Source organism: Anolis sagrei, chromosome 3 (assembly GCF_037176765.1).
Source record: "Anolis sagrei isolate rAnoSag1 chromosome 3, rAnoSag1.mat, whole genome shotgun sequence".
Taxonomy (NCBI): Eukaryota; Metazoa; Chordata; class Lepidosauria; order Squamata; family Dactyloidae; genus Anolis; species Anolis sagrei.
The window spans coordinates 264,740,273-264,754,700 of record NC_090023.1 but is presented as its reverse complement, the minus strand read 5'-3'; the positions used below and the strand labels follow the sequence as shown (position 1 = coordinate 264,754,700).

The 14,428-nt window shown below is 42.6% G+C and overlaps 1 protein-coding gene across 2 annotated transcripts in view; it reads right to left on the bottom strand.

Moving 5' to 3' along the window:
- The window catches only part of ABCC5 (ATP binding cassette subfamily C member 5), a 100,663-nt gene extending 86,516 nt beyond the window's left edge, over positions 1–14,147 (bottom strand). For both annotated transcript variants that reach the window (XR_010909530.1, XM_067466098.1), the window contains exons 1-2: positions 14,044–14,147; positions 4,105–4,288 (exon numbers count right to left, since the gene is read on the bottom strand). Coding sequence is in view for 1 of the 2 variants with exons in the window: in XM_067466098.1 (XP_067322199.1) it covers positions 4,105–4,233 (129 nt within the window). In the remaining variant the exon portion in view is untranslated. The remainder of the gene's footprint in view (positions 1–4,104; positions 4,289–14,043) is intronic.
- Positions 14,148–14,428: the final 281 nt, after the last annotated feature.

Sequence of the window (14,428 nt, the reverse complement as noted above, 5' to 3'; positions counted from 1 at the left end):
GAAGTTGTAGGTCTGAGATGTATAGTTCACCTGCAATCTGAGAGAACTCTGAACTCCACCAATGATGGACCTATAACTAATTTGGTACACAGAACCCCCCCTGGCCAACAAAAAATACTGGAGGTCTTTGGAGGGATTTATAGGAGTTGTAGTTCATTTACATCTAGAGTGCACTATGAACCCAAACAATGATGGATCTGGACCAAACTTTTTTCCAGGGCAATTACATTTATTTCTTATTATAATGTTAAACCATTTCTGGCATGCAAATTTTGAAGGTGAGGACTAAATGGCATGTTTTGAACAGTGCATGATGAAGAAGTAGCACATTATCTCCCTGGAATAGGGGGAAATTTCATCAACATTTGAGGAACGAGGAGACCTTTCTTTCTAATATAAATCAGAATATAAATTGGAACTCTATTTCCAATTTATTTCCTGGTTTGATAAAGGTCTCTCTATTTATTTATTTATTTATTTATTATTTGCACTTGTTAACCGCCGCTCTCAGCCCTAGGGCGACTCGTGGCGGTGTACAAAACATAGAAAAAACAACAATTTACAAAGAGTCAAGACCACAACACAACATCTTACTAATACAAACATCTAATTAAGCTAAAAATCCGCTTCGTCTTATTTTGGGGTCATAATCAATCTCATAGTCGTAGTCCATTCCGGTCGTCATTCCGATAACATAGCACTCAGTTGAAGGCCTTCTCGAAGAGCCATGTTTTCAGGCCCTTACGGAAGGCCATAAGGGAGGGCGCCTGTCTAATTTCAGCAGGGAGGGAGTTCCACAGCCGGGGGGCCACCACCGAGAAGGCCCGCTCTCTCGTCCCCGCCAGGCGTGCCTGTGAGGCAGGCGGGACCGAGAGAAGGGCCTCCCCAGATGATCTCAAGGTCCTCGTGGGCTCGTAGGCCGAGATGCGGTCTGCAAGGTATTTTGGGCCGGAACCGTTTAGGGCTTTGTAGGATAGCACCAGCACCTTAAATTGGGCCCGGTAGCAAATCGGCAGCCAGTGAAGCTGGGACAACAAGGGCGTTGTATGCTCCCTGCGTCCCGCTCCAGTTAACAACATGGCTGCCGCGCGCTGGACTAGCTGAAGCTTCCGGGCCGTCTTCAAGGGCAGCCCCACGTATACTATACATTTTGGCACAATGAAAGCTATGAACATGTACAAATGATGGCACCACCTGTAAGAATCCATTATAATCCTCAAAGTATTGAACAAGATTTCCATCTCAGAGTGGGTTAAACCACCTGTCACGTGCAGCGGCATATGTCCGTGTCTTTCTATACAGACACGCACATATAGAAATGCAGGTGAATGCATGCCATTTTCATTATACTGACACCAGGGGAAAAAAAGCAAACCAGATTATTTTCAGAGATACATAGAATATTCAAATGCTTCTTGGTAGCAAAACAAAAAACAAAAAACCCAAACATCATCAAGGGATTGAGCTAAATGGACAAGTATAAAGACTAAGGAGTCCCAGATTCAATATACAGCATCTTCATTTAAGATCTCAGTGAATAACAGTTGGGAAATAATAACAGTTAGGGAAGAATACAGAGAGTTGCTACCAGACAAATGGAATTCAAGTTGGCAGAGACAGATTTTTGGCCTCTTCCACATGAGATTGCTTCATTCAAAAGCAATCTCTTGTCCAAAGCTATCTCCCTCTATGATCCAACCTCGGAAGTTAACATGCTCTCAGTCCGCCCCCCCGCCCCCAGCAAGTGTAACGAACAGAGGAATATGGAACAATTGGATGATGAGACTGGATCTTGATTTTAACTATGCGACGATAATGAGATGTTATGATGTTTAATTGATTATTATGCTATTGTTTTAATTGTTTTAAACTGTTTTATGATGTTTTAAGCATTGAATTTTGCTATTGTGAACCGCTCTGAGTCACCCGAGGACTGAGAAGAGCAGTATACAAATATAGTAAATAAATAAATAAACTGGTGAGGACAGGACAGAGCCTTCTCAGTGGTGGCCCCTCGCCTATGGAACTCCCTCCCCAGTTAAATTAGATCTGCCCCATATCTCCTGATCTTCAGGGAAAAAATCTGAAAACAAAGCTCTGAGATCAGGCTTTCTGGCAGTAACAGGAGTAGTGCAATATGAGACTGCAAATTAATATGATGATGACTCGAACCGGCTCTGGAATACAATTTGGATCATGTGATTTTAATTGATGTTTTAATGCTATGTTTTAATGTATTTGGTTTTAACATTTTTGTTTATTTAGGTAAAGGTAAAGATATTCCCCCGACATTAAGTCTTGTCGTGTCTCACTCTAGGGGTTGGTACTCATCTCCATTTCTAAGCTGAAGAGCCAGTGTTGTCCTTAGACACCTCCAAGCTCATATAGCCAGCATGATTGCACGGAATACCGTTACCTTCCAGCCGGAGCAATACCTATTGATCTACTCACATTTGCATGTTTTTGAACTGCTAGGTTAGCAGAAATTGGGGCTGACAGCATAAGCTCATGCCCCTCCCTGGATTCAAACCTGCAACCTTTCGGTCAGCAAGTTCAGCAGCTCAGCGCTTTAACTCATTGCACCAAGGGGGCTCCCTTTTGTTTATTTATTGATGTATTAATATATGGCATTGAATTGTTGCCTTTGTAAGGTGCCCTGAGTCCCCTTCGGGGTTGAGAATGGCAGGATATAAATGCAGTAAATAAATAAATAAATAAAAGCACACACCAATCCCAAAAAGCAACATTGAAATGTCAGTGGTGGCTATATTTTCAATTTTAGGAACTTGTAGAGGGAGACTCAAAAATCCAAGAGTGCATTACTATATGAAGTAAGCTACAAGGGAGTAGCACTAGCAGCATTACATATAGTAAGCCCCCAGTGGCACAGTGGGTTAAACCCCTGTGCCGGCAGGACTGAAGACCGACAGGTCACAGATTCGAATCCGGGGAGAGGTGGATGAGCTCCCTCTGTCAGCTCCAGCTCCCCATGCAGGGACATGAGAGAAGCCTCCCACAAGGATGATAAAACATCAAAAAATCTATCCGGGCATCCCCTGGGCAACGTCCTTGCAGACGGCCAATTCTCTCACACCAGAAGCGACCAAAAGAGACAAAGTTGAAGTACTTTGGCCACATCATGAGGAGACAGCAAAGCTTAGAGAAGACAATTATGCTGGGGAAAGTAGAAGGTAAAAGGAAGAGGGGCCAACCAAGGGCAAGATGGATGGATGGCATCCTTGAAGTGACTGGACTGACCTTGAAGGAGCTGGGGGTGGTGACGGCCAACAGGGAGCTTTGGCGTGGGCTGGTCCATGAGGTCACGAAGAGTTGGAGACGACTGAACGAATGAACAACAACAGAAGCGACTTGCAGTTTCTCAAGTCGCTCCTGACATGACAAAAATTTTTTTTACATATAGTGGCACTAACACAACTGTGCAATCATCTTTTCAACTAAGCCCACTAGGTCACCTCATGCCCAAAGTTAACCACCTTTTCTTATTTTTCTGTGCTATTAAATTAAATTAATGTTTTGCACTAATGTCCTCTGCTTTTTATTAATATAATTTTCTGCTCTGACAATGGATTTGTCTAACTTCAAATTAGCTTCATTTTAGTAGTTCTGGAGGGATGTTTCCAAAATATTGTGCTTTTCTGTTATAGTAAAAAAAATACAAAAATAGGTGGAAATTCAGTTCCATTATGAAACTGAATGCAAGCAAATCATGCCCCAATGCAAAAAAAAGGATGGGGGATCGGCAAATGAGCGCAACTAAAATGTGCATATCCTTGTTAATAACACTAATTTCCCCTTTCCCTTTTAACTTACTTTCTATCTATATACGGAGCAACCAATGTCATGTGAATGTTCGTTATCAGATGCTGAATCTCTCCCCAGGCACAGTTCCTTACCAACCCATTACTAATGTACGCAATGTCCTTTCCAATGATCATCATCAGAATTATAAAACAGACAGTACTGCACTCATATGGTGAAGGCTGATTATGGACAAAATTGTCTCAGAAAAGTAAATCTTATAACATTATGCAGTTCAATAAGTTGCTACACAAGTCTCCGAAAAAAATATCCACAACTCCTAACCTTGTTTGTATCTTGCCGGGAGTTCAGCCCTTCTTGTTCTTCGTGTTGGTTCAGGCTGCCACTCTGCCTCCCATTTCTATACCCAGGACTGGGTATGACAAACTCTTTTCCTAGATCGATATCTTTCATCTTCTCCTTTTGTAAACGCCAGGGTTAATACACGTTATTTGCCACTCAGAAGACTCTGGGGAGGAAAAAGAGACAAAGCAACCTTGCATGAGAACTGTTGCTCTCCGTGGCTTCTTAAAGTGTGTCTTTAAATAGGATTAGATTACGGTTTGGAAATCCTTACGAAATATGGCCAGGCTACTGTACTTCTACTCACACAAGCAGGACAGATATGGTTTCAGCTGAAGTCCTGCATCAGTGACCCCAAGTGATCTCAAAAGGAAAGAGAAATGTACATCCAGTTCTAACTATACTTGCAACATGTTTTGAGCAGCGTTTGAATCTTTACTAACGCAAACCCTGACTATTCTCTCAGCAAATACAGTATTTATTTATTTGTTGTGTCAGAGCAACCAGTCCATTATATTACATTTCTAACAGAACAAAGCAAACAAACAGAAAAAATACAAAACTTGTGAGTTTGGTAGTTGGTTAAATGTCCTTTGGCCAGTATCTGGCCACTTGGAATGCTTCTGGTGTTGCTGCAAGAAGGTCCTCCATTGTGCATGTGGCAGGGCTCAGGGTGCATTGCAGCAGGTGGTCAGTGGTTTGCTCCTTTCCACACTCGCATGTCGAGGATTCCACTTTGTAGCCCCATTTCTGAAGGTTGGCTCTGCATCTCGTGATGCCAGAGCGCAGTCTGTTCAGTGCCTTCCAGGTCGCCCAGTCCTCTGTGAGCCCAGGGGGGAGTCTCTCATTTGGTATCAGCCATTGGTTGAGGTACTGGGTTTGAGCCTGCCACTTTTGGACTCTCGCTTGCTGGTGTGTTCCAGCGAGTGTCTCTGTAGATCTTAGAAAACTATTTCTAGATTTAAGTCGTTGACATGCTGGCTGATACCCAAACAGGGGATGAGATGGAGATGAAGATGGAGGTCCCCTGGGCAACTTCTTCGTAGACAGCTGATTCTCTCGCCACAGATGTGATCAGCATGCAAGCAAGCAAATACAGTACTTAATTATGAAAAAAGGACTGTACAGGCAACTAATTGGGAAAGATACCTCAAACTGCTGAATTACAGTACAAATGTAAGAAGAAAACCTCGAGATTTAAGAACACAGATAAGCCAACAGCATTTATTGGACCAGTTCTATTGAGAACTACAAAACTACAAAAGCAATAAATTCACAAAACTAGTCATTAGCCACATTCACATTAGTTACACACAGATAAAACTGGACACAATCAAACTATCACAATTTTTGCAGATTTTTTTTCAAAAGCTGTAACATGCCAAAGTAGTTGGTACTTCCAAACATGATGACTCTGAATAATCAGCATTCAAAACAAAACTATAGATGTATTGTCAAAGGCTTTCATGGACAGAAAGGAAGAAACCATGAAAATGAACCCAATCTGACTACCAGCATTTTAAAAAAAAAACCCTCTAAAATCATAACAGTAAATAAAGAACAACGTTAAAAAAACTGGGGAATTCCAGACAAGAAACAATAAAGGCAGGGTAATCACCTCCCAACAAAGGATTCCCCCAGGCAGTAAGAAGCCAGACCTTGAATTGATAGGCCATTAAATGCTAATCAAGGTGGCCAATTGAAACATGTGGACAATTTCAATAGTAAGGAAGAAACCATGAAAATGAACAAAAATCTGGCTACCAGTATTTTAAAAACTCTAAAGTAATAATAATAATAATAATAATTTATTTATACCTCGCCACCATCTCCCCCAAGGGACTCAGAGTGGCTTACATGAGGTCAAGCCCAACAACACATCAATAAAACAAGAAAGCAATAAAAAACAATACAATGCAATAAATTAAAATAAATCACATATATAAACAATAAACAATAACACACAAGAATTTAAAAACCTATGGCTGGGCCAAATGTAATAGTTTAAAATTATAACAATCAATAAAGAACAACCCTCAAACATAGGGCAATTCCGGGCAAGAAACAATCCGGGACAGCTAATCACCTCTCAACAAACAATTCCCCCCAGGCAGTAACAAGCCACACCTAAAAACTGTCAGGCCATCAACTGCTAATCAAGGTGGCCAATTGAAACATACCCCTACCTCCAGCAGACAAGAGTTCTTTCTCACATCCTGGACTTTCCACAGATATATAAACCCAATGTCCTAGTTTCCAACAGACCTCACAACCTCTGAGGATGGCTGCCATAGATGCAGGCGAAACGTCAACAGAGAATGCTTCTGGAACATGACCATACAGCCTGGAAAGCTCACAACAAACCAAAACTATAGATCAGGGATCCTCGAATTAAAGCCCAGGGGCCGGATACGGTCCTCCAAGGTCATTTACCCTGCCCTCGCTCAGGGTCAACCTAAGTCTGAAACGACTTGAAAGCACACAACAACAACAATCCTATCTCATCAGCCAAAAGCAGGTCCACACTTCCCAATGAAATACTACACACTTCGCATTGAAATACTAGTAAGTTTATATTTGTTAAAATTGTTCTTCATTTTAATTACTGTATTGTTTTTTGCACTGCAAATAAGATATGTCAGTATGCACAGGAATTCATTCATGTTTTTTTCAAATTATAATCTGGCCCTCCAACCGTTTGAGGGACTGTGACCTGGCCCTCTTGTTTAAAAAGTTGGAGGACCCCTGCTATAGATGGTTAGAGACTGGCTCCATGCACAATGCTACTGGTTGTAATTAATTTCTCAGCAATATGCCTTCAAAATGCACTTTATTATTGATTTAGGATTGATTGGTTTGCACGCCCTATCCCCTCCGACAATTTCCATCCCAGTTATATCCTACCTTGCTCATGCCCAGCATTATTTTTTAAATTTAAATTTTACATTTGGCCCAGCCATAGGTTTTTAATGCTTGTTGTGTTACTGTACTGCTTATATTTTATCTTACTTTTGTTCATGAGATGTATTTTAACTATTTTGTATTGTTTGTTTGCTATTGTTTTATTATTGACTAGCTGTCCCCTGCCAGGTGTTGCTGTGGCCCAGTCTGGTGATCTGGAAAATAAAGTAATGAGAAAGTGTTGGTTTCTAATATATGCAATGTCTTTCTGCTTGTGAGTAAACAGTATTTCTTGTTGTTTCTTTGTCAGTGTTGATGTGGAGAGTGTCTGGTTCGCCTACTCTGGAATATGCAACATATCATTGTCCTTCTTTAAGGGTCTCTTTCAAATCTATGATACTATATCTGTGTGTGTGTGTGGGAATCATATCTATCTATCCATATTTATGACTGGATGGCTCTTTGTCAGGAGGGCTCTGATTACATTTCCTTGCCCTCGTGAAGAGAGTTGGACTGGATGGCCTTAAGTATTTTCTGTTGGTCATGCGGGTTCTGTGTGGGAAGTTTGCCCCATTTCTGTCGTTTGTGGGTTTCAGAATGCTCTTTAATTGTAGTGAACTATAAATCCCAGCAACTACAACTCCCAAATCTCAAGGTCTATTTCCCTTAAACTCCATCTGTGTTCATATTTGGGTATATGGAATATTCGTGCCAAGTTTGGTCCAGATCCATCGTTGTTTGAGTCCACAGTGCTCTCTGGATGTGGGTGAACGACAATTCCCAAACTCTAGGTCAATGTCCACCAAACCCTTCCAGTTTTTTCTGTTGGTCATGGTAGCCCTGTGTGTTAAGTTTGGCCCAATTCCATCATTGGTGGAGTTCAGAATGCTCTTTGGTTGTAGGTAAACTATAAATCCCAGCAACAACAATTCCCAAATGACAAAATCAATTTTTTGAGTGGAGGACATACATTGGGTTGTTAGGTGTCTTGTGTCCAAATTTGGTGTCAATTCCCCCAGTGGTTTTTGAGTTCTGATGGTAGCACGAACTAACATTACATTTTTATTTATATAGATGTATTGTAGGCTCAGCCTCATGTAAGCCACAACGAGTCCCTTGGGGAGATGGTAGCGGGGTATAAATAAAGATGATGATTATTATTATTATTACTGGTTCCAATGATTAACCAAATCACCCATAGAAAGTACAAGTTTCATTGCACAAACACCAATAAGCAATGCTAAGCCTCCCATTGGGAAACAACTTTTTTTGCAAGAAATATCCCATTTTATTTCTGCTATTGCTACAGGGAACTACAAAACTTTCATAACCCCAAAGCACAAACAATATCAACCAGGGTTTATGATAGATTCAGGCAATAGCTTTGAATGTGTACGAACCTACACAATCTCTTCGATCATCTAGAGAGGCCCTGCTCGTGCTCCCACCTGTATCACAGGCACGATTGGTGGGGACGAGGGAGAGGGCCTTCTCGGTGGTGGTCCCTCGACTCTGGAACCCGCTCCCCAGGGACATCAGACATGCTCCAACTCTGGCAATCTTTAGGAGGAGCCTGAAAACGTGGTTGTTCCAGTGTGCCTTCCCAGAATAAGGAAATACCCTCAGCAATATGTCCCTAAATGCACTTTATCACTGATTGTCTGTGTGCCCCATCTCTACCTGAAAACTCTATCTGTTATATCCTACCTTGTCCATGTCCAGCATTATTTTTTTAATTTTAAATTATTACATTTGGCCCAGACATAGGTTTTTAATGCTTGTTGTTATTGTTACTGTCTATTGTTTACTTTTGTTTATGAGATTTATTTTAACTGTTGTATTGATTGTTTTCTTATTGCTTTTACTGTTGATGTACTTTGGGCTCGGCCTCATGTAAACCGCACCGAGTTCCTTGGGGAGATGGTAGCGGGGTATAAATAAAGTTGTATTATTATTATTACTAGCTGTCCCCTGCCACGCGTTGCTGTGGCCCAGTCTGTTGATCTGTTTCTAATATATGTAATTTCTTTATGCTTGTAGGTATACAGAATTTCTTGCAGTTTCTTTGTCAGTGTTAACGTGGAGAGTGTTTGGTTTGCCCACCCTGGAACATGCAACATATAATTGTCCTTCTTTAAGGGGTTCTGTGTGGGAAGTTTGCCCCTATTCTGTTGTTCATGGGGTTCAGAATGCTCTTTGATTGTAGGTGAACTGTGAATCCCAGTGATTACAACTCCCAAATGTCAAAGTCTACTTCCCCCAAACTCCATCTGCGTTCATATTTGGGCATATTGAGTACTTGTGCCAAGTTTGGTCTAGATCCATCTTTCTGGCTGTGGGTGAACTACAACTCCCAAACTCAAGGTCAATGCCCACCAAACCTTCCAATATTTTCTGTTGGTTATGGGAGTTCTGTGTGCCAAGTTTGATGGAGTTCAGAATGCTCTTTGATTATAGGTGAACTATAAATCCCAGCAACTACAACTCCCAAATGACAAAATCATAATTTTTTGAGTGATGGTCACTCCTTGTGTTGCGAGACGTTTTGTTGCCAAATTTGGTGTGATTTCGTTCATTGGTTCTTTTGTTTTTAAGGTACTCGTTATGCACAGAGCATATGCTCTGTGCATATAGATATATATATAGATGATGATGATGTGTCAGGCTGCCTTTCCCTGGATGTCACTATTTTAATATTGGACATAAGGGCTCCGTTTTGCAAAATTTTATCCACCCTGGAAAATTCATATTTTTTAAATCAAACATCCCAGTAATAATAAATCACCTCGCTATAAATCTCCCCCAGTGTCATTGTATTTTATGCCTGTAGGATATTTAAGAGAGGCCTTGGGATTTTTTTTAACACATCATTGCCTTCACCACAGGGAACAGAGAACTAACAAAACAACTTCAGACAGCGTGACTCAGCAAATTTTGCCTGCTATCACAATGAGTCATAATCTCTTTCTGCAAACGGAAAAATCCATAGTTAGAAAAGCCATTTTCCTTAGATGGAAGAAACCACACCAGCTTCCCCTTTCATTGGCAACTCAAGGTGGTTTGAAGCTCTGTCCACATTGACTCCCCGCTCCTCACAAATTCAGACAACAAACCTCCCTGGCATCACTCTTTGTGTTGTTGGTCGGAGAGCTATTCTGCATCTTCTCATTGCTGCCAATACATGACAGGATCATTCATTACCTTGTTTGCAGCACCCTCTGTGGGATCAATTTGTAAACAACACTGAACAGTTCCTATTTTAAACCCACTTTTAAACAAATAATTTCAGAACCAGAACCACCGGCTAAATCCACTTTGCGTGTGTGTGTCTTCTAGTCATTTGTTGACCTAAGGAGGCCCTTCGAATTTCATATGGTATTTTTTAGGTAAGGAGTATTCAGAGCTGGTTTTGCTAGCTGTTGAATATTTATTTTTATTTACTTTATTTCTATACCGCTTTTCTCAGCCCTCAGGCGACTCAAAGCGGTGAGGTATATAAGGAATATAAGGTAAAGGTTTCCCCTGACATTAAGTCTAATCGTGTCTGATTCTGGAGGTGGTGCTCATCTCAATTTCTAAGCCGAAGAGCCGGCGTTGTCCATAGACGCCTCCAAGGTCATGTGGCCAGCATGACTTCATGGAGCGCCACTACCTTCCCGCAAAAAAGTGGTACCTATTAATCTACTCACATTTGCATGTTTTCGAACTGCTAGGTTGGCAGAAGCTGGGCCTAACAGCAGGAGCTCACCATGCTCCCAGGATTCGAATCGCCAACATTTTGGTCAGCAGCTTCAGCGGTTCAATGGTTTAACACACTGTTCCACCAGAAGGCCCTGCTGTTCAATATAGTCTACAATATTACCTAGTATCCACTAGTGGTTTCACCCCCAAGTATGAACCTGAACTGAGACTGCTTAGCTTCCAAAATCAGGCAAGATCTACTGATTTCACAGTCTAGCCAAGGGGTCCACAAACTAAGGCCCGGGGGCCGGATACAGCCCTCCAAGGTCATTTACCCAGCCCTTGCTGAAGTGATTTGAAAGCACACAAGAACAAGAACAACAACAACAACAATTCTATCTCATCAGGCAAAAGCAGGCCCACACTTCCCACTGAAATACTAATAAAGTCTATATTTGTTAAATTTGTTTTTAAGTGTTTTTGCATTACAAATAAGATATGTGCAGTGTGCATAGGAATTGATTCATGTTTTTTTCATAGGCCATCCAGTCCAACCCCCTGCTAAGAAGCAGGAATATTGCATTCAAATCACCCCTGACAGATGGCCATCCAGCCTCTGTTTAAAAGCTTCCAAAGAAGTAGTCCCCACCACACTCCAGGGCAGAGAGTTCCACTGCTGAATGGCTCTCACAGTCAGGAAGTTCTTCCTAATGTTCAGATGGAATCTCCTCTCTTGTAGCCTGAAGCCATTGTTCCATTGTGTCCTAGTCTCCAGGGAAGCAGAAAACAAGCTTGCTCCCTCCTCCCTATTACCTCTTCTCACATATTTAATAATAATAAAAAAACTTTATTTGTACACCGCTGCCATCTCCCTGAGGGACTCGGTGCGTCTTAAATGTGGCCAAGCCCACAGCACATACAATAAACAAAAGCAATAATAATAATCAATACAAAACAGTTAAAATAAACTCAAAACAGAAAAACACAATAAGCAATAACATTAACATATCACAACATAGAGCATTTAAAAACCTATGGCCGGGCCAAATGTAATAATTCAAATTTAAAATCAAAAGGTGCTGGGCATGAACAAGGTAAGACAAGGTTTTCAGAGAAATCAATATTAAAGTGCATTTGAGGACATATTGCTAAGAGTTTTCCTTATTCTGGGAAAGCACACTGGAACAACCACGTTTTCAGGCTCCTCCTAAAGACTGCCAGCGGTGGGGCATGTCTGATGTCCCTGGGGAATGAGCTCCAGGGTCGAGGGGCCACCAAAAAGGCTATGATGGCTATCATGTCTCCTCTCCTCTCTTCTTCAGGCTAAACATGCCCAGCTCCTTAAGCCGCTCCTCATAGGGCTTGTTCTCCAGACCCTTGATCATTTGAGTCGCCCTCCTCTGGACACATTCCAGCTTGTCAATATCTCTCTTCAATTGTGGTGCCCAGAATTGGACACAATAATCCAGGTGTGGTCTAACCAAGGCAGAATAGAGCATGGGGAGCATGTCTTCCCTGGATCTAGACACTAGATTCCTATTGATGCAGACCAAAATCCCATTGGCTTTTTTTGCCACTGCATCACATTGTTGGCTCATGTTTAACTTGTTGTTCATGAGGAGTCCAAGATCTTCTCATTCTCATTGTCCTTCTCATTCTGTTGTCTTCTTCCACTTCCATGCATTGCTTGTTTAAAAATAGTTCCTTATCTCTTCTGGCTGACTTCTGGAATTGCACATTTAATTGGGCATATCTCCCCCTATCACTGTTTTCTTTTGTTTTCCTTCATTCTTGGGCTACTTCCAGTGTCTCAGCAGACAACCTGCTTCTTTCTTTTTCTTTGGGACGTACTTTGTTGCCGCCTCTTGCACAATGTTGTGAACTTCTGTTCCATTACTTGGTTTGCACTACTCCAGTCCAACCCCATTCTGCCAAGAAGCAGGAATATTGCATTCAAATCACCCCTGACAGATGGCCATCCAGCCTCTGTTTAAAAGCTTCCAAAGAAGGAGCCTCCACCACACTCCGGGGCAGAGAGTTCCACTGCTCTCACAGTCAGGAAGTTCTTCCTCATGTTCAGATGGAATCTCCTCTCTTGTAGTTTGAAGCCATTGTTCCATTGTGTCCTAGTCTCCAAGGAAGCAGAAAACAAGCTTGCTCCCTCCTCCCTGTGGCTTCCTCTCACATATTTATACATGGCTATCATATCTCTTCTCAGCCTTCTCTTCTTCAGGCTAAACATGCCCAGCTCATTAAGCTGCTCCTCATAGGGCTTGTTCTCCAGACCCTTGATTATATCTTCTCCCCTCCAATTATCACATCTGAACTTTCAATTTCAACACCCAGATGCCTTGAAAAGGAAGTGTTCTCACCTTTCACCCCCTTCCTTCCCTAAATATGAACTCCACATCCCTCAGAAACCTCCCCCCAAAACCCTATTTGTCTCTCAGGGAAATAAACACCCCCAAATACCACAGAAAGCCCCCCCTAAGACCCTCCCCCCCACAAAACACCCCAATTAATAAGCACCTCCAAATCCCCCCTTCCCCACAGAAGCCCCCCCCAAACCCTCTTCCCCCAACAAAACAAAACACCCCAATTAATAAGCACCCCAAATCCCCCCTTCCCCATAGAAACACTCTTCCCCCAGAAAACAAAACACCCCAATTAATAAGCACCCCCAAATCCCCCCTTCCCCATAGAAACACTCTTCCCCCACAAAACAAAACACCCCAATTAATAAGCACCCCCAAATCCCCCTTCCCCACAGAAGCCCCACAAAACAAAACACCCCAATTAGTAAACACCCCCAAATCCCTCCTTCCCCATAGAAACACTCTTCCCCCACAAAACACCCCAATTAATAAGCACCCCCAAATCCCCCCTTCCCCACAGAAGCCCCCCAAAACCCTCTTCCTCACCTCAAAACAAAACACCCCAATTAATAAACACTCCCAAATCCCCCCATCCCCACAGAAGCCCCCCCCAAAACCCTCTTCCCCCCACAAAACAAAACACCCCAATTAATAAGCACCCCCAAATCCCCCCTTCCCCATAGAAACACTCTTCCCCCACAAAACAAAACACCCCAATTAGTAAACACCCCCAAATCCCTCCTTTCCCACAGAAGCCCCCCCAAACCCTCTTCCTCACCTCAAAACAAGGCCCCACAGAAGCCCCCCCCTTAAAATGACCCTCTTTCCCAACATAAACAACCTAATTTCACTAAGTATCTATCCCCACTTCCTACAGAAAATGATACAGTAAGCAACCAATATCTTCCCCACTGCTATATAATAATAATATTAGAATTATGATAATAATAGGAGCGCCCCATACCTTCCCCACTCCTCTGAGGCCAAACAAGAGGAAGGTTACAAGCCCAGGAAGCTTACAACCTCACTGCGCCTGCGCGGGGGGCCCTCTTCAACCCAGCTCCTCTCCCTCCTTCTCTTTCTCGCCGAGCATCACGGGAAAGGTAGTCCTCTCTCCATTCAGTACTCCCGTCAAGGCGACGTTGGGAACTACGCATCCCGTGAACCACCGCGCGGAAGCCGGCTTATTTGCGTACGCCCCGCCTCCTTGGTGTCTTTATTTGCATACGCACCGCCTCATTCTCTCGATATCCCCGCCCATTTCTCATTTGCTTTGGACTCTGCGCTAAGCAAGGGGAGAGCGGGTCACGTGGTCTCGCAGGAGGGAAATTTCCATTGGTTTCCAGAGG